The following is a 20343-nucleotide window of genomic DNA, read 5'->3' on the forward strand; positions in this document are numbered from 1 at the left end:
CCTCTCATTCTTATCTTTCTGTTATAGTTTATTTTGTTTCTTCTTTTCGTTCATTAATTCCTTCGTTTATTTGAGCTTTCGATTTTCTTCTTCTTTTTCCTGTTTTTCTGTTCTCTGTCGCTCCATATTTGTTCTTATTTATCCAGTTTACTTTTTCTTTTCTTCTTTCGTATTACCGCTTGTAAATCACAGGCCTGCTGAAACAATGTCTTTCTGGTTGAGATCATAGTTGCAGACTTGCAGTACAGTTCAACCTCGTTATCTCAATAAATGTCGTTTAGAAAAGTAAAATAATTTGGATAGCCAATATTCAGACAGCGAAAGCGCTGTTATATATAGATATATCAGCAAAATACAAACGTAAAAAATAAATAAATAAAAAGCCACTGGAAAAAATAAAAGGTAAGGTTGTTCATCAATAGAAGACAAGTGGATGGTGAGGTGCGAAGCAAGTATGTCAGTTGCACCTTCTTATATTTCTTAATGAGGACGAATAAAGTCATTTAAAATGTAACAAAAGCTTTGAATCAGCTTACAACCAGACTGGTCGATTCCTCCCCACGGCGAGCACACATTTGTCTGGAAAATGGTCACGATGTCATTGACCAATCACAACGCCTCCTATAGTTAGATCGATGCGTGCACATCCTCACCCGACGGCGGAGAACTTCCGGTGCGCCATTCTTATAGCGGGTATGGAGTGTTTTAACAAACATTCAGTGTTTCGAGAATTCTGTTTTTTCGAGAGTTCAGATAAAGAGTTTCGACGACATTCTGACAATTTAGATAATCACAGATTACTTGAGATAATGTCTAGTGTCGCGAACAAAGGGCAGACAACTGATCCTGTGGAGGATAAACTTCCTCCTAACCTCTACACAGATCATCAGCTTTCATCTCAGCACATGTTTCTTGAAGGAGGGACAAAGAAGAGATTCAAGACTAAACAAGACGCGCCAAGGCAGACAATAAAGTGCAGCGCAAAGGCTCTCCTCCCTATCTCAAATATTATGGGATTGAATGTCTGGTAGAGAGGCAATAATAAGGCCAGCGGATGATTAACCCGCCATGTTGTAGAGTGGCGGTAATCAGGGCCATGCTTAGGGGCAGGCGGACGAGGCATCTGCCTAGGGCCCCGCGCTTTGATTGAGATATGCGACTTTAGATCCCAACTAAAACCGTGTGATCGTGGCGTGAGGGCCCCGCACATGCCCTTTGCCTCGGGCCCCGCGGGGGCTAAGAACTGGCCTGGCGGTAATTATACAGGTCACCTGATGCTCAAGCGTGCTTCCTTTTCCTTCGTTCATTCCTGTCTCTCTTCACTCCTTTTTCTTCTTCGTTTGGATCCTATCTTCCTACCTTCATTACAAATACCACGTCACAAGGCACATAGGTAACAATATCCCGTTGCACAAGGTCCCATCACGTGACATCACGTCACACCATTCTTACTGCCTTGGTGGTAACGATCACATGACATAATGTCATAGGAAATAATGAGAAGGAATAAATAAATAAAATTTGCACTGTCATGACAAGCAAGACATAACACGATCTGAAGTTTCTCGCGAGCCATTCACATCTCATGTGCGAATCCTCATCTCGCCTTCTGTCAAGCTATTAGCCATTCTCTCTTGTCTGAGCATGCGTGTGTTTTGCTGGCCGGCGCATGCGCACTTTCAGTTGCAAACGGCTATCTCGTGCGAAAGTTCAGATCGTGACACCGGCACTAATAAAAGACTACACAACATTAACTGTGTGTGTATGTAAGCGGCTCACTGTTTCTAACATGTTGTAAATGGAAATGTCGGACGGCAACATTCTGTTGTAACCAGGAGTCCTACTTATTCAACCTTCGCGCCATTTTAGGTCACTCGCTTTCGTGGGTCACGAGCGGCGCGCGACCCGAGGACGCTGCGAGAGAGAGTACGCAGCTCAGTTGACAGGAGAGGTCGGCGCGAGACCAACAGATGGTTCAGCAGGCCACGCCTGGTCATCATGGTGCTCCATAGCTGAAAACCTCGTTAGTGGAGGGAAGTCCTCAAGGTTAGTTTTCCTGCTTCTTTGTTCCTGTCTTCTCATCCTTTTCTGTTTGTTGAGCTGTATGTGCGCGTGCGTGTACATATGTGAGAGCGTGCGTGTATGTGTGTGTGAGAGTGATTGTTTATATGTGTGTGTGGTTGTGTGTAGGTGTGTCTATGTACGTGTTTGTGCCTTTCACGTGTGTTCACATGAGTGCTTGCCTGATGTATGTGCGTGGAAAATCACAACGACAAAGACGCAATAAGATACAGCGGACACCCTGTGTGATGGTGTGTCTGCAATTATCAGTCTTGTTTGTCGCGCCGTCCGTTATCACAAAAGTAAAACCAAGATTAGAAACCGGATGTTTTCATGATGAACACCAGATGATTTAATTCCTAGGTAGGAATTATATACATAATATAATAATGTACATAATACTACTCATAATAATATAGTACATAATAATTATAAGAAGAAGAACTTTTTATTGTCCATTAAAACCAACTTGTGTTGCAATGAAAATTTTTTACCTGCAGGAAGTTAATGTCTAAAAAAGAAACGAGACCGAGTAACCCGAGGAACAATAAAGACAGCAAGTTCTTTAACTATACACAAATGTATTCATCAGCACACAATGGGAGGTGTTGGACATCCGTGTTATTTATGTACATTCAACCTTTCACGGTGTTGATTATTTTTACCAACATGTCGGTGCTAGAAGGTTTGTATGTCTAACTCCGAAAGAAAAGCTCACCCAGAGCGAGGCACTTAGGATATGATAACGAACTTCACTGAGGGACTGAAAGGCAAACACTGTCCTGTGGGAAACTTTTAGTAAACATGTCACGGCCAACGACTGAGTTAAAAGTCTGGAAAAAATTCAGTGTGATGCAGAATAAGGTTACATAGAATCAGTTTAAATTAAGAATTGCAATCATTGCAATCATGTATTATTAATTGGAATAATCTACCCTCCTTGGATATCCTTGCTCGACACGTTTGTCGAGGGTTTAAACATTGATGACAATTGTTAAGACAGATGAGCATGGCAGACGACGGCCGCCACACTCCTGGCCTTGACCACTGGGGGGACATCACAGTTGTGGCTGTGTACTTCGTTCTGGTACTGGCTGTGGGCTTGTGGGTAAGTGAGGATGACATGGCGAGGACGTACATACGTCTTGCTGTAGGTGGGAACCAGGGGAGATAATACAGAAGGAGATAATCAGCTGGCAACTGTGTTGATTACTTGTGTCGACGCCTGCGCTTGATCGGTAGTCACGTGACAGCCACAGACAGTTTTACTGACTGACCAGCTATCCAAAACGACCTGTCATACGAAAAAAGGATTTGTGTGTGTGAGAGAGAGAGATTATGTTGGCATAGAGGGAGAGAGAAAATGAGCTCAGTCATCTATGATAACAAATATAACAAAATAATTGCATTAGCTCAGCTAGGAAAGGTGGGAGGAAGATAATAGTTGTCCATTTTATGCGGAAGTCAAACCAGTGGACTAGAGTATGTCTGCGGTGTATATCTGTCCTCCACACCCACCAAAGGTTGCGTGGTTTTGTCTGATGTTGCAGACGCTGTGTCGACCCAACCGTGAAAGCATATCCGGGTACTTTCTTGCCGGGCGCAACATAAAATGGTGGCCGGTAGGCAAAGCTTATCGATGACCAGAATAAATCCACACGAATAACTCGTCAAATGACAAGTGACAAATGTCCAGTGTGCTCTACTTTAAGAATTTTGGTTTCCATAACAACCTGTCGTACTGTTTCAGTTCAAAGAATGCCAGTTCCACTTTTACTTTGCTTTTTCTTTGGGTTTTTTTTTTTTTTTTTGGGGGGGGGGAGGGTTTAAAATTTTTGTCTGCCCTTCAAAAGCCGCATTACATCCTCCTCATCACTGTAGATGTCCACCTGTGCTAGTGTCACTGTGCAATACAGACCAGGATGTCTTACCTGTCCAATTTTTACCTGCACCAGGTGGGGGCGTCTTTGTTCTCCAGCAACATCGGCTCGGAGCACTTTGTAGGCCTGGCAGGGACCGGAGCTGCTGCGGGAATCGCCATGGTGATGTATGAATGGAATGTGAGTACTACGAGGTTTCAGAGATACTGGTGAGAGTATTTTACTTACTGACAATCTCATTATTTGTTTACATGTACAAGTCTGCGTGTTTGTGTGTGTGTATACGATGAACCTGTTTCTATTTTTACAGTCTATGTTCCTGGTGATTCTGCTTGGCTGGCTGTTTCTTCCAGTCTACATGTCAGCTGGGGTAGGTGACGTCACTTCCTCTATGCCGTTTATATCACAGCCACTCCATAAACCCGTAATGTACTCAATGACCCCGTCACCAACATACCGCTCGGTTATTATCAACAGCCATAACAATCAAACTCATAATATTTTATGAAAACTATAAAATAGTTCTCAATATTCCTCACAGAAAACTAACGTTTCCTGGATTCTTCTGTCTGATCCCTTATCGAGTTCGGTAACTGCTGACAGGTATTCACCTTACCTGAGTACATGGGCAAGCGATTTGGAGGAACGAGGCTGAGAGTTTACCTCAGCTGTCTGTCGCTAGTGCTGTACATCGTCACCAAACTGGCGGTAAGGCTACAATCATCATCCCTGTCGTCATCATGATTGCCATCTCTGTCATCATCGTCCTCGTGAGCAGCAGACACATCAACAACAGTTTCAATGTTACAAGGAGAGGAGAAATAAAAATAGTAACAGCATACATAGTAACACCGTTATTGTTAAAAACATGAATGATTGAGAGACAAAACGGTCGTCTTGATAAATAAGTTTATAAATAATTGTTTGAAGATAGGGAATGTTATACAGAGCTTGTCTTAGTGCCAGACATTCTATTTTATCAGGGGTGGGCAATTAATTTTCCCAAGGGGCCGCATGAGAAATTGGGATGGTTTTAGAGGGATGGACTAATATAGTTAACTCAGTTTTACCCAATACTGTATATATAGTATATATACTGGCGGGCGTGCCAGCGAGCGAGCCGGTCAGAGACAGGAGGCGGGCCGGGTGAGGCCCGCGGGCCGCCCATTGCCCAGGTCTGTATTAGATCGTCTGTTAGCACGCTGTATGGAATGTAATCGAACCCTGGCAGACATTCGCTCATGTGAACATCTTATGTGAACAGGTGAGTATCTATGCCGGGGCACTGTTCATCAAACTGGCGCTGGCCTGGGACATGTACATATCTGTAGTGGGGCTACTGGCTATCACTGGCCTCTACACTATCTTGGGTGAGTGATGAACATCTCTTTAACTAGATTACTCCCCCAGAGATAACTGATGATAAACTGGATGTAAACTCATACTCAAGGCAGAGTACAATCATCTAATATTTATTTACATATATATGTAGCCAGTGGTGAAGTTATATCCTGTCACGTGACTCTGCAGGTGGACTGGCTGCGGTGATCTACACCGACACCTTCCAGACGGCGGTCATGACATGTGGTGCTGTCGTCCTCTCAGTTATCAGTAAGACCTTTTCATCTGAGTTATCTCCCCTTCTCAGCTCCAGCTTCCAGAGTTATTGCGTTTGTTTACCATGGATGTTTTACACAGTAATAGTATACACATGCATCTATACATACACTATTTTTTCATACATCCCAAAACTATTCCTACACACAGAGTAAACAGAAACTTGTCATACATATTAGGGATTACTTTAACGTTTAACACAATAACTGATCCATGCCGAACATTCTGGACATGCTATATTTTATTATTTCATAGCATAATCTTTGTTATAGTGGTTTCTCTGTGATGTAGTCCTCGCGTCTTCTGTGGATTTACTGTGGTTCAGTTCTCAACCCTGTGAACGTGTTTCTATGGCTCAGTCCTCGTGTCTATTGTGTGGAGGTTTCCAGAAAGTGGGCGGTTATGATGCGCTGCGTCAGCGCTACATGGAGGCTATCCCCGCCAGTCGCCCTAGCAACACGTCCACCTGCGGGGTGCCACCCGCCGACGCCTTCCACATCTTCCACTCGCCACTGAGTGACGACAACCCATGGCCTGGCCTCATGCTGCAGTCCAGCCTCGGCTGCATGTGGTACTGGTGCTGCGACCAGGTCAGTGCGCCATGTCAAAGGTCAAGACTAGCCCAAGTCCAGGATGACGATGTCATCACTATGACTGCTACTAGCTATTATGACTGCTACTATTCAGGTGTTCGGGGATCCCTTGTTGTCATAATGATTATTTGTACATGTTATGATCGTGTAGATATCATCTTCTACACTTCTGTAGATATTCACAGGCATATGCGTCTCTTGCTGTGATCAGGTGATCGTGCAGCGCTCCCTAGCGGCCAAGAACCTTACGCACGCCAAAGCAGGCTCCATCATGGCGGGCTACCTAAAACTGACCCCGCTATTCTTCATGATCTTCCCCGGCATGATTTCCCGTGCTCTCTTTCCAGGTCAGTGCTTCTGTTGGTGGTTGCTGTCAAAACAAAACAAAAACTTATAAATAACAATATATTTCATCTTATAATTTAAAATATTGTGTATAAATTTCTTTTATCGTCCACAGACTCGGTGGCATGTGTCGATCCACAAGCCTGTCAGCACTTTTGTGAAAATGCCGTCGGCTGTTCCAACATCGCCTACCCAAAGCTGGTACTTGAGCTACTTCCGGTTGGTAAGTAAAGGGAGAGAACTGTTTTGATTGGCGCTTTTTTTAATACTATTTAGATCAGTTCATTCTCTTCCCTTGCAGTGAAGAAGCAGCTTACAGGGTTTCTGCTGTGGATATTTGTAAACATTTTTTTTATTATAAGAGAGCGAGGACAGCATCGCCAAGTCTAGACACCAACATCCTGCTACTGCTCATTGTCATCAGCATGATCCTCTCACTATCAATCATCGCCTAAACAATCATCATTATCAGCATCAACAGCAGTACCGTGTGAAGATGATGAAACAGTCACCCGTTAGCCTAGTCGATGTGCTGTTTGGTTTCCAGGGTTACGCGGTCTGCTAATGGCGGTGATGCTGTCTGCCATCATGTCATCATTGACGTCCATCTTTAACTCCTCCTCCACGCTGTTCACCATGGACCTGTGGCGCCGCCTGCGCCTCACCGCCACGGAGCGCGAGCTCCTCATCGTGGGCAGGTAACTCCCTATGCCCGTCTTTGTTATCTCAAGACAGACAAAGACAGTCAGACTGACGAAAGGAAGTTTTATTTTCTCCATCAGATATTATGTTTTCTTTTCATCGCAGGTTCTTTGTGCTTATCTTATGTGTGGTGGCCATTCTGTGGATCCCACTGGTTAAGTCTTCGCAAGGAGGACAACTCTTTAACTATATCCAGGCCGTGCAGGGTTATCTTGGTACTCCTATCGGAGCTCTTTTCATCCTGGGAGTTCTGTGGACGAGAATGAACGAAAGAGTGAGTTTCATAATTCCTAGAATACATTCAATTTTTATCTTGACTTTGACATATTTACAAAATGTTTAACAGTTATGTTTGTTTACATCTACCTGTCTAGAAATTATTTTCTAGTTCTTTATCTGTCTGTATATGTTACACTCCAAATTAATCAGTCAGGTTGTCTTTTTCTTTAATCTGTCTGCATCTATTTCCATTGGCACCGTCGATCTCCTCGATTTTTGTAACTAGTTTGATCATTCTACTACCCTGTTACTGGACTTTTGTTTGCTCTGTCGGTTATCTTTGTTACTTGTCTGTTATTGTTTGTTCCCCTTATCTCTTAGATTGATTGCTCGCTTATCTGTGAGTGCATAATTGCACTGCGGCTGCGCAGTATTATCATAGGTTTTGATATTCACTGCACTTGAACAGGGCGCCTTCTACGGGACGATGGTGGGACACACCTGTGGGGTCATACGCATGGCCCTCGATTTCACCTTTCCTGCCCCGGGGTGCGATCAGATGGACAGCCGCCCACGGGTTCTGTCAGCTGTACACTACACCTACTTTGGAGTGCTGAACTTCTTCATCACAGCCATCGCTATCGTCGTCTTCAGCTACACTGGCAAGAAACAGACAGATGAACAGGTGTGTTGAGTTGTAATGCACGAGACACATTAACATGGCGGTCGAGGTCGAGGTCGAGGTGGTGGTCTTGTGGTTGTTGATCTTGTTGTTGAGATGAGCAGTAGGGACGATTTTCCCTATACCTCGATGTTTCAAGATCAGGAAGACGATGTTAAATTGCACCTCTGCATACACTTAGGTGAAAGTGGCAAAGCGCCGACTGGTTCTTTAGTATCCTGTACCCCTTAGCCTACCTCACCGACGGTCTTCAATGCAGCACAAACATTTTTATCAGTAATTATTTAAAATATTTTGATAACAGTAATCATTTAAAACACGTTGATAACAGTAATCATTTAGAACGTCTAAAACTGTTGCGAATCATTAAAAAGAGGATGAACTATGAAATTCGAAAACAAAAACTGTTGAAACACATATAACATTCAAAGAGCATAAACAGTTGAAGGCAACACTAAATGGTCTTGATGGGGCATTTTAAAAAAACTGAGAATGATGATCAACACAAGGACATCTTGTGGTTTGTGATTTTAGCTGCGAGGTGTCACATGGTGGACCCGCCTGGACAAGCTTAAGGAGACCTTTGACAAGGAGCCTGACGATGACATGAACAGAAATAACCACGGTATGTTCCCTTTGTAATTTAACTTGTAATAACCAATAATGTAACAAACACTTCTGTCTGTTAGACTCTGTGTGTGTGCTTTGGCAATACGCTTTTCAATACTTTTTATCAAATAAAAGTTTTTTACGATGAAAACCGTTTGCTGCTGTGCAGAAATGAATATAGCAGACGATAATCAAGCCAACCATCAGCAGAACGACATCGACGAGGACAGTGAAGGCAGGTGCCATCGATGGTTTGACGTCATATGCGGAATTCCCAGTGCGCATGCGCGGTCTCGCACTAGACCGGAAATAACGGAGGAGCAGAGACTGGAGTTCCTGTACGAAAAACCCAAGTGGGTGAAGATCTTGAACATCAACGCTGCCATAGGGATGACAGTGATGGCGTTTCTCACTGGATTCTACCGCTGAAGATGTGTCCTGCGGGTGTGGTCTTCATGTGCTGTGGGTCAGTTTATTCCTCGACAGGGGAGTTGTTACAGAAATGCTTCTTTTATTTCTCACAATTGAGTCAGTCTTTTTTTTTTTTTTGGTTCATTTTAGTCATCGAAAACAATTTATTCATAACACTACATATACAGAACGACAGAAAGATATAATCATTTTCTCCGCCATGTACTGGAGCAGGAAAAGACTGGACGTGTGGAAAGTGTGGCATGGTTGGCTGTTAGGAAAATGCCTCCAACTAGCAATGTTTTTGTACTACGATAGAAACGGGAGGAAATTGGAGCACTTCTCTCACCCTGAATGGCAGTTCTGTGAACAGGAATCCTCCCATGGAGAAATACATATTCCCCGAGACGAAATCCTCCATCGATCTGCACTATCATCATGGACATGTTTGATACAAGTTTGTGCTGTGATTGTACCCAACGAACATCCACATCATAACATCAGACACGTGTAGCTCGAAATTCGATCTGCAGTATGTGAAAATTGTTTTAATGCATATATTTTTTCTTGATTCATTAAGTTTAGGAATTGGCTTGTTCGTGGCTAGAGATATTAGTCCCACAGCCTAGAGTGCTGTAAGGGCAGTGAAGCAAAGTAGTTTTAGGGTCTTCCGCCTCGTTTAGCTCCCCTTATATATATATACATCAGATAACCAGTTTGGTTCAGCTTACCAGCCACAGACCTCGAATCAATAAATAATTGCACTAACCACCAACCCGTTACCGCCCCCAACCCCTCATAGAGAAGAATAGAGGAACGATGAAATAGAGGTTGATATTAATCATTTTATTGCTTTAAGCGGATAAAAAAAAATTTTAATTGCCAGAAACTGATATTGAACTTTAGTTAAATCATCATTACATTGATATTAAAATTTTCAATAATCACAATTACATTTATATTGAAACGTGCGCAGGAAGTATGTATAGCGCATATTGTAAGTAAAACAAGTTTTTAAACAAAATAAAAGTTTAAAAATCTCTTATTTCTCACTTAATTTCGTTGTACACGTGTGTGTGATTGAGAGATAAAACAGAAAGATATCAAATGGACTACAAAAGAAGAAAAGATTTGTGAAAACTTTCAACAGCTTGAGATCATTTAATCATATAGAAGTTGTACCCGTACAACAATCACTCCAACGTCCAGCATTACTGACATTCAGAGGAAACGATCAGTCAATATTGTTATAAATATATACTCACACAAAAATGGATTTTGTAAAAAGCTTTCGAAGACATAAGTACGTAGAGCAGCAGCATGTCTAAATACACTTATTAATCATTTACAAAACTACTCTCAGTGGCAAGTACAGCAAACCAGTCGCTGTGATGACTTCTGGGAAAAAAACGGTTTTTATCCTGTACACACACTCCGTGGTTACAATATCACAGCCAGTTGTTGGATACCTCGTGAAGACAACGGGCAAGGATTTGCAGGTCAATGTGTAATTGTATTTTTTATTTATTAGTCTTTTTGTGTTTATTCTTCAATTTTTATGAGTATAGATTGTGAGTGAGTCTGTCTGTGTGTGTGTGTGTGTGTGCCAGTCCTACAATCTGTTCTTGTATGAGTCGCTATGCATGTTTCCCCCATCCTTCTATAAAGATCACCTAACTATATCATTGATACAAAACTATCGCTGGTCTCAAATGACCATTAGTGTAAGAATGGCCTACACAGCCAGACCACGAGCACGTGGAGAGTTACAACGAGTGTTGAGTGTCCAGCTGTACTCGAGGCACTGTTTCCATCACCCACGCTATGAATCTCAGTCTCAACCCCTGTTTCCCCCCCACCATTTCCCTCTGCTCCCGACTTGGGAAACTCCATCACAGCCAGTGTTGTACTCCGGGGTTCGGTAACTGGTAGCGAGGTCGATGATGTATTTCCTGCCGACAAAGTATTCGCGGATGTCGCTGTAGCTCCAGGTGAAGCCGTCAGCCTTGGCTGGTCAGCAGCAAGGGTTGTCGTCATACTCATCTCTGAGGTGCGTATAGATGTAGGCGATGATGAAGATGATGTAAACGAGGTGGTTGAGGTTCTCAAAGTTGGAAGATCTGTCACTGCCGAGGCCAAATTGAAATAAGTAAATGAAAACTTTTACAGAAAACATCGTAGAAGGGGAAAATTATATTTTTTGTATTATTTACATTTTTTTATACTTTAAAAAGAGAGGGAGTTAAGGGCAGACAGGAAAGAGGAAGAAAAGGAAGAAAAAGGAAAGAAGGTAGAGGAGAAATAACAAGATGTGATGCTGGCTAGCTTGCCTGGGACAGTCAGTAACCTCGGCTACATCACGGCAAGCTGGACCAGGCCAAAGTGGAAGTATATGTGTTGAAATGTCTACTGTCTGCACCATCTGTTGGTATACAAGGTGCGAACGTACCTGGCTCGTCCGTCACCACGATGTTGATGATGTCCGTGGTGACGGTGTAGACAGGACGAGACTCCGCTGCTCGACGTCGTCGTGTGGCGACAGGCTTGGAGTTGTTGCAGCTTCGGTCGCACTCCTGAGTGACCTCAGAGTCGAGGCAGACGATAGCATTGCACACAAGGGCCACGGTGGGCTTGCCCACGAAGAGAACTGGCTGCAGCCTCATGGCGAATTTGGACAGACTCAGCGGGTAGACTTCCAGGGTGCTGTCCTTTACAACACACCTGACAGAAGATAAATGGTTGCTAACAGCAACATTGTGAAGGGACCAAACAATACTCACTGTCAGAATAACCCGAGCAGTCAGCTAAACTACAAACACTATACAAGGATTTTAGCATGTAGCTAGGGCCAGGATTCGACCCCAGATCCCCTGGTTGACTTACTTCGTTTTGTAGAGTGAGTACATATTACTACTATTGTAGTACGAGGCATTCGGGGTAGAAAAGCAGTCTGTGACAACCAGCTTCAAGCGAGAGTCCGCAGACTGTAGCTCCACGGCTGCATTGATCCAGCTACCCAGGGTTATCTGATACGGGTAGGACACTACTGGGTTTGAGAACTGCATGTCCTGTAATAAATGAAGGAAACATCACATTTAAGAAAACATGGAACATCGCACTTCCCTGTGCACTCGACACAAAACACTCAGCATCGCAAACCAGTAGGAAGGGCAGTCACACACTCCTGCTAATTAACATATTAACTCCTTATTCCCCTGAAACTTCCTAGTTAAAGTCAGTTTAATAACTCCTTATTTATACTTCATTAATGACCTTTTTTAATTCATCTCACCAAGTCTCAATTCTGGCTTATATTCATTTACCTTCTTGCTCATACTTTCTTCACAGTTCCTTATTTATAATCAGTAACTATTTCTTTTTTTTTCATACATTATTTCGCTCAATAATAATTTATTTATGCTTATTTAAGTAACTCTGTGCTCCTTATACATTCTCTCTTGAATAATACCTTTTCTATCGATATCTACTTCATAGTTTATTTACACTCTTCATTCCTGTTTTACGGCCTCTCTCTCTCTCTTTACATTCATGTAATAACTGCTCATTTACAACCACTTCCTCACTACTTATTTGTACTCCCATTTTTTGTGATTATTTTATTATCATTTTGCCGTAGAGGTGAAGGTCTTAAAGGAGAGTAGATAAAGTTTATATCAAAATACGATCCTCTAATCTCACTCTCCTTCTCTCTTTCCACTGCACTACTGTTACCAGTTATTATCATTCTCTTTCTACTACTATTAGCTATTACTATTGTCGGAGTGATTATACGGCCCACTCACCGTGTACAGGGTCAAGGTGACCACAAACTGCCCCAGTGTCTTCTGGGTCACGGTCTCTGTCAGCGGCTGGACGTACTTGTTCACGGAGGCGTTACGTGGTACGTCACACTCGAGCTCCACGCGGTAAGTGTTGGAGCGAGTGACGAGTCCAAGTATAGTTGATGTAGATGAAACCAAAATAGCGTTTCTGTATATGATGTGAGTCGCGTTTTGCTGGTAGAGAACAAAACAATGACTTTTGTCACCGGTCACGTGATGGTATTTACACAGACCACACATACTAAGGAACACCGTTCAAACTTCAACCTTCATTTTTCGAGATTTTGTAAAAGAATTAACTTCTTCTGAAGCCGAATTTGTGCTTGATTACTCTCTCGTGTAACTCGCTTCCAAACATGTGTCTAAGGGGTTAAAACTTACTTCTGACATCCTGTGTCAAATATTTTCAAGTGTTCTAATCCATATTACAAGACAGGCAGTTGTGTACTTCATTTATAATATTATTTGCATGAACTATCTGAGTAATTTTACTTCGATGATTATGTATAAATGTTTGTAACTGTAGACTCTTCCTACAACTTGTCCCGAACTATTTCATCAAAAACAACCTGTCTTTTCTAAAATAAAAAATCGTTTCTTCCGGACGTTTTTAACTTTTCAACTCTAAATAATTATCATGGCAACAAAGTCATTAATTCCGTGTCGTTGGTGGGTGTCAGAATTGTGAAATCAGTCCCTTAAAGTCCGGTGGCATCTGCAAATGTAACTAATGGGCCGTCTTCATTTGTGAACCTACAGTCAGCAGTGTACAAGGTGTAGAGGGCCGGATGTCATTTGGGAAGTTCCTTGAGCAAATGACATACGTCATAAGGTGTGACGTCAAAATAAGGTGACGACAAACGTGACGACAGAAGTAAAAGGAATTGGAAGAGGGCAGACGACTAGAGATACGATGATCAAGAGAGGTCTGTTGGTTAGATAATCTAGATTCTAACATGTGTCGCGGTGGTTCGGACTAGCAGCTGACATATAACAGTGGTCATGCTTTGCAGCTGACATGTCACACCGTTTAGGACCAACACTAACATGTTTACCAGCTGACATGACAGAATAGTTCGGATTTACCTCCTGCATGTCTGTTTCTGAAACCCTTTGCATCGCCTGGCTGATACAGCAAGAAGCAAACATTGTAAAGATTATTTTATATGTCAACCTATAGTTATCATATGAAATATATCTCCAACATATTAGACTACAAAAAGCAGCCATAAAAAATAGAAACAAAACAAATTCTAGCAAACACATATTGTGGACTTAAAAACCCTTGACTCGAACATCAACAAAATAGTTGACACTCACGGTGACCTTTGTGCCGCACTGTTGAAGGGGGATCTTGAGGGAAAAGAAGTCACCTGCTGAGTCCTTTACTAAGTTGCAGTCCCCGGTGTAAGGGTCGGCTATTGTCAGGAATTTTAAATCGAGATTTTGGTCCCAGCTTTTGTTAAACAATGCAAGAAGGCTGTCATTCAGACACTGCAAAATTGGAATCGGCGCTGAAATGAAAAGATGGGAGATCATGTAATATCATGTGCTGGTTCACATCTGACAGCAGTGTCAACTCCACACAAAGACCTAGAAACAGAGATCTTACAAAATTTATTAAATGATAGGAGTCAGGTGTGCATTACCCCAATTACCGTGTGTATTACCCCAATAATTTTCAATCCGAGGTAAAAATGCTCTTTAAGGTAAATTTTTGAGTGCTTTATTATAACTTTGGGTATAGCAATATGAAGCAGATAAAATATGAGTGAATTCCATTTTTGGAGGCAGCACATATCAGCGACTTAAGAGAGTTCAGAGTTTGATCATCATCTCTTGTACAATCACATGGCTCGTGTCATCAGGATACAAACAGGAAGGACCAGCTACTCACGCTGGGGTGTGGTGTACACCGGCTGCACGCACGAGACGGTCATTAGCTCTGTGGGGCCGCAGTTGCTGGTGAAGAAAGGCGCATGCGCACACCGGACGAGCTGAGTCTCGGTGCCGGAACAACGGGTGTCGTCCTGGACGATCAGCGGGTTCGTGATAGCTACCTGGTACTCGGTCTTGATGCCTGGCTCTACTATTGACATGCTGCAAAGAAACATGTTGACACCAGTGATGCTATATGTTGACAATCAGTGATGCTATATTCCAACCCGCTAACCTCCAGAGAATTTACATTTCTTCTTGAGCCCATTTTGTAAATAATTGGGAATAATCAACGCGTCTTTTTGCACAGGTACAGAATAAAGGGTAGCCAAGGTACCTACTCAGTATAGCAGAGTTCCTTGCAGACGGTCTTGGCCACGTTGATGTCCAGCCCGTCGTCGCAGACGAAGCCCCAGGTGCCGTTGTCTGTCCTCACCTGCACGTAGCCCGCGCCCTGTAGGCCTGGGATGCCAAAGAAACGGACTGACTGGGACGTACCTGTGGCCACACAAACGTCTTGAACAGTCTTCAATGAGACGAAGGTGGCACCAGTCATGTTAAAATTGCAAAGCCAGAATTTTTTTAAAACTTGCAGCTCACATCTGTTATTAAAGTAAAATTCTGGAAAATTTAAATAAAAGAAAACCATGTGAACAAAACTCCAAAACACACACACACACTGTGAGAGGAGAAAAACGCAAGAGTTGCAGGAGCTGATACGACAAGGGAGACCACTTTCGTGTTGGTATCAGCAATCACAAATAAAACTGGTAATATCGGAGAGCTAGAGAGAGAGAGGGAGCGAGGCTTGCTGTAAAAATGTCGATGCCAGATACCAAAATCTCATTTAGCAGACAGACCTTGCGTGCAGTTGGTCGGCAGTGTGGCCCCAGCCTGTGGAGTGGTGGTGACTGGAGCCGGAGTTGTCTGCCCTGCTGCTGGCGCTGGACCGCAAACCACTGACGCGTCTTCGCCGTGATCACAGTTGACGTTGCTGCCGGTGACGAAGTAACAATCGCCAAGACTGGCCTCTGACCCCGTGCACTCTGTGTCGTCTACGAGGATTGGCCAACTCGGATTCCCTTGGCCGAACCGTGCTAATGAATAGGCTGTCCCTCCCCTTAATAAAAATACATCGGAATAATCCACAAAATGAGACGGCTGTATAGGCAATGCTTCCGCAAATTATTTTCTTTTTCTTTTTTTTTTATTTCAAGAACTACAGAGTTCTACAGAAGAAAAATCCAATAAAAGTAAATCAGAAAAAGTCAGTTAAAAGATTGCTTACGAAAGTCCCAGGCTTCTGCAGACGACAGTGGCTTCACGACTGTCCCAATTATCATCACAGACTGTACTCCATACGCCGTCGACCATCACCTCCACCCGACCAGCTGTGGCATTGCCATTGACCAGGACGGTGCTATTAATTCGCGGTCTCGTCTGACCTAGAATAACAGGCACACTCGTCACTATCACACTCCTGAATCTCACACTCCTCAATATCAGTTAAATGAACATTTATTTCTAAGTGTGTGTATGTGTGCCATATGCCACTATAACAATTTCAATGGACACGTGATCCAACAAGTCCCAGCGCTGGCGTGGGAGAAAAACTAAGATAGTCCTAGTGTGTGTAATCTGTTAAACGTTTATAGAACTCCACACATCAAAAAACAATAAAAAACAAAACAAAACAAAACAAAACAAAGATAAATAATTTCTTTGCAACAGGCTTCTGCTGAAAAATCAACATGTATAAGACATACTCGGTGTTGGGCGTTCGCTCATCACTGTCAGGGACGCGTTCACTTCACACTTTCATACACCGTCACACATCACTCGAACTCATTGACGGCCATATGTATGCACGTCCCCACGCGTGTTCTTTTCATACAGATATCACAGAGATTTGTCGTGGGCAAATAAGAGTTATATAATTCAACATTTAACATTAAACACATACATTATTAAAAGCATATACGGTGTAACATCGATATAAATGTCTTTTGTGGCGTCGTTCAATTAAGTGGTCGTCCGTTTTTCTTTCGAAAAGTTCTCAAATTGCTACTTACAGTTTGGCTTCTGCTATTCACACTTATTCATACTTCCACACTGCCCGAAACAATCGCCCAAGAATAAACTGTCTGGTAAAATCCTCCTTGAACTGCACATACACTATTCTGCTTCCCAATGTTAATGATCGTAGTCACTCTCCTTTTCTGACTACACATTGAACAACGATAAGTCCTTTTCCTTTACGACATGTCCTTTCTTAAAATCCACAGTTGTAGGCTCCTTGTGTTCTCCGTCTTAACAGAGTCGTACATTGATTAGTTTTACAGTTCTTCTCTTCTTGATAACTCTCACAATTTTCAGTTCTTATAAGGGGTAGATGCTTTCTTGGCCGACATCTAGGTGGCGACCACGAATAGTTATTCTGGAACAACACACAAGTTCCCCAAAAAGGACAATCCCTCTGTCCGCTACTCGTCCTTTCTCCCAACCGTCTCTGTATCCACACGTACAGTCAGACAGCTCCTCAGTTTTCCGTCTGTCCCCTCTCTCCAAAAATCTTCTCCGTCCGCTTCTCATCACCTCTCCGGCGGTTACGTTGGGATTCCACACTCCCAGTGAGTCCCTTCGTAGTTCCTTGACTGGGCAAGCAACTAATTTACTTATTACCGGTCCCTGTATCCACACGTACAGTCCCACCACTTTCCCGCCTCTCCTTTCTATATCTCGTCTCCCGTCGTCTGCTTCTTCCAAAAATTTTTCACTCTCCGCACAATCTAAAACTACGTCATATAATGACGTCGGGTTCTGACGCAAAACAACGACGCAGCAAAAACACTCATATACTGACTGGTAAGGGCAATAATCTCTGACAAACAAAAGACAGGGGCAACAACCCCCTGTTCCTAACAATCACACATCACACACCCATAAATGTCATGTCTAATACAGACTGCCAGCCTTAAGTTACCAAATGACGAAAACTAAAACTTATTCTGACAAGGATAAAAGTTCCATACAGACTCCAGCATTGAATATATGGATTTAATGCAGTGGACATACAGAGAGAGAAAGAGAGAACTGTTTTAATTCTGATTTCATTAGGCAAGTACTATTGTCAATAAATGATCTGGCAGAAAATGAAAATGTGCACCCACAAACCCCCACATCCCTCCCCCACATACACAAGGTGGAGTGACAAGCTGAACACTGTCAACCTGAGGACACATGGCCGCTTATCGACCAAGCATAAATTAACTTCCCAATAATCGACCACACCTAGGCCATTCAAAGCTCCCAAGACTAGGTGAATAAAGGGCAATTCGAACTCCGGGTTTACAAGAAAGCACCTGTCTAAAGTCTCCTGCGGCTACGGGGACAAAGCAAGTCTACACTCTGTCACTATTGTGACGTCACTTACCAGTCAGGTTGTTTACCGTGCGCCATGCTGTCAACATATTTTTGTTGTTTTGTCATTTCTACTAGGGAAATATAAGTTTTAAAGGTATAGTCAAGGTTGACGCTACGGTTCCAAAAAGTTTGAAAATTATATTTAATGACGATTGCAGAGCACGAGAACAGTACAGGAGAAATAACTGATTCTTTCTTACTTTATTATCACTTATTATACAATACCCACAAGTCTACTTCTTGAGTGCTGAGATATTTTACTTCCAGTCATCACAAACATTGTAAATGTCAGCTTGTCATTAGGTGTTTTCCCATCTTTGTTTCAAAATGCCACTTCTTAAGAAATCCACGCTTGATGTCAATGTGTCGAGCAGCTATCGCCCAGTTTCCTACTTGTCTTTTCTCTCAAAGATCATAGAAAAAGTAATTTTGACACAGCTCTGGGCCTAATTAGAAGAGCACCAGCTCATCCCCTATGCTCAGTCAGCATATAGACCTTTTCACAGAACTGAAACTACTTTAATTAAAGTGACCGCCGACATATTATCTGCCCTTGACAGTGGGGATGTTTCTGCCTCTACTGGACCTGTCTGCTGCATTTGACACCATTGACCACTCTCTGCTACTTCATAGACTACACACCCTCTATGGGATTTCTGGACCTGCATTAGCATGCTTAGAGCTAGGAAACGGGACCACGCCACCCCTCACCTTCATTTTCTACCCAGGCTTCCCACCCGTTCTGGCATCCATTACAAACTGTCCGTGCTGTGTTTTAATTTCTTTGCTGCCACCTGCCCTGATTATTTCTCTCAGCTGCTCTTCCCTTACATCCCAGCTACACAACACCACTCTTCGTCTGATGATCGTCTCCTTACTCTTCCTGTCACCAAAACAACAACATATGGCAACAGGATTTTTATTGTGCACATTGGAAAGAAAATTGATCATAGAAGACAGAAAAGCAGCGTTCAGAGACAATAGAAATGGAAAAACACACTCTGCCTCACTCACATGCACTGACACGAAAGTAAAGGAATCGAAAAGTCTGTCAAACAAGCAAGTCAATATTTAGGCTTAGTCAGGACTTACCTGTCACCACATGAAAGAGCAGCACCGCCAGCACAAGAGGCCGGCATACCTCCATGTCGCCGCAGCAATGGCGATGGGAGGCGATCCGGATTATGTTGCCGTTCGACGACCCAGCGATGCGTGTCAGTGCCACCAGACGATGGCTACTCCTGGTCTTGAGTATCGATTAACAACTTACAACAACATCAACCTGCGTTTCTTTGCCTGCCTGTGTGTGGGCGGCGAGAAGACTGTGCGGGCGAAAAGTTAATCTCGCACAGTCGTCTGCTTCTCCTTCGTAGTTTCTTCAGAGTGACACGCCCTTTGAACCCTGCCGTACATACACAGCTGTCGTACTACATTACATCTGCCTTACTAGATGTGACAGCTGTCCACTTTTCCCACTTTTCTCACTTCCTGCTCCAATATCATCACGGTAGCTTATCACGCGTGTATCTCGTTGCTATGGTAACAATCGAAACAAAATGGAAAACAACGAGGTCACGTGCGCTGGGAGCTTGTCGAGCGACTTGTCAGGCAGCGGCACGGAATAGCGCGGTGTGTGTAGAAAGAGAACGAGACGCTCGATATTGTACTCAAGGCGGAGTGAACGAGCGTTGGGCGAACTGTCGTTGCCAGTGACGCCAACGTGGGGCAGGGAGGGCAGGGCAGGGGGAAACTAGACATGTCTAGACGTGAGACAGCTTTCACTTGTCTACATAGGCCATGTTGACAAGGTTGAGATAAAAGATCTCAATGTTTAATTAATGTTGAGGTCTGTTACAGCTCACAAAGCGCTTGTGGCGGCCTGGGTGCAGTTTACAGCCTCTAATGTTCCGGTAATTAAAGTCTGTTCAAATATGTCGATTAATATTTATTATTTCTTTTTACAAATACTTTGAACTTTTTTCTCTGTATGTGTATGTTTTGGGTAGGGTGGAGGGGAGTGA

General features: G+C 43.1%; 2 protein-coding genes across 4 annotated transcripts; one reads left to right on the top strand and one right to left on the bottom strand.

The window, feature by feature from the left end:
• Nucleotides 1–1669: 1669 nt before the first annotated feature.
• Nucleotides 1670–10143, top strand: LOC112575250 (sodium/glucose cotransporter 5-like). 3 transcript variants are annotated; one of them, XM_025256965.1, is made up of 17 exons: nt 1670–1766; nt 1870–2046; nt 3061–3169; nt 3612–3683; nt 4017–4121; nt 4252–4311; nt 4545–4649; nt 5206–5311; nt 5472–5552; nt 5940–6148; nt 6363–6498; nt 6612–6719; nt 7044–7194; nt 7304–7472; nt 7887–8102; nt 8634–8724; nt 8878–10143. In XM_025256965.1, coding segments are annotated over exons 1-17 (2157 nt in total). In that variant the 5' UTR covers nt 1670–1764; the 3' UTR covers nt 9138–10143. The 3 variants fall into 3 exon arrangements, with proteins under 3 accessions (XP_025112750.1, XP_025112752.1, XP_025112751.1); XM_025256967.1 differs by having other exon boundaries at nt 1708–2046; nt 3053–3169; XM_025256966.1 differs by having other exon boundaries at nt 1709–2046; nt 3065–3169.
• LOC112575251 (deleted in malignant brain tumors 1 protein-like) lies at nt 9251–19917 on the bottom strand. The gene is made up of 10 exons (XM_025256968.1): nt 19415–19917; nt 16188–16344; nt 15760–16019; nt 15241–15397; nt 14859–15061; nt 14282–14475; nt 12923–13135; nt 12003–12187; nt 11569–11840; nt 9251–11245 (listed from the first exon to the last, which is right to left on the bottom strand). The coding sequence occupies exons 1-10, from the start codon at nt 19467–19469 to the stop codon at nt 10839–10841; spliced, it is 2103 nt and encodes a 700-aa protein (XP_025112753.1). The 5' UTR covers nt 19470–19917; the 3' UTR covers nt 9251–10838.
• Between the last annotated feature and the right edge of the window lie 426 nt (nt 19918–20343).

This window comes from Pomacea canaliculata, linkage group LG11, assembly GCF_003073045.1.
Source record: "Pomacea canaliculata isolate SZHN2017 linkage group LG11, ASM307304v1, whole genome shotgun sequence".
Lineage (NCBI taxonomy): Eukaryota > Metazoa > Mollusca > Gastropoda > Architaenioglossa > Ampullariidae > Pomacea > Pomacea canaliculata.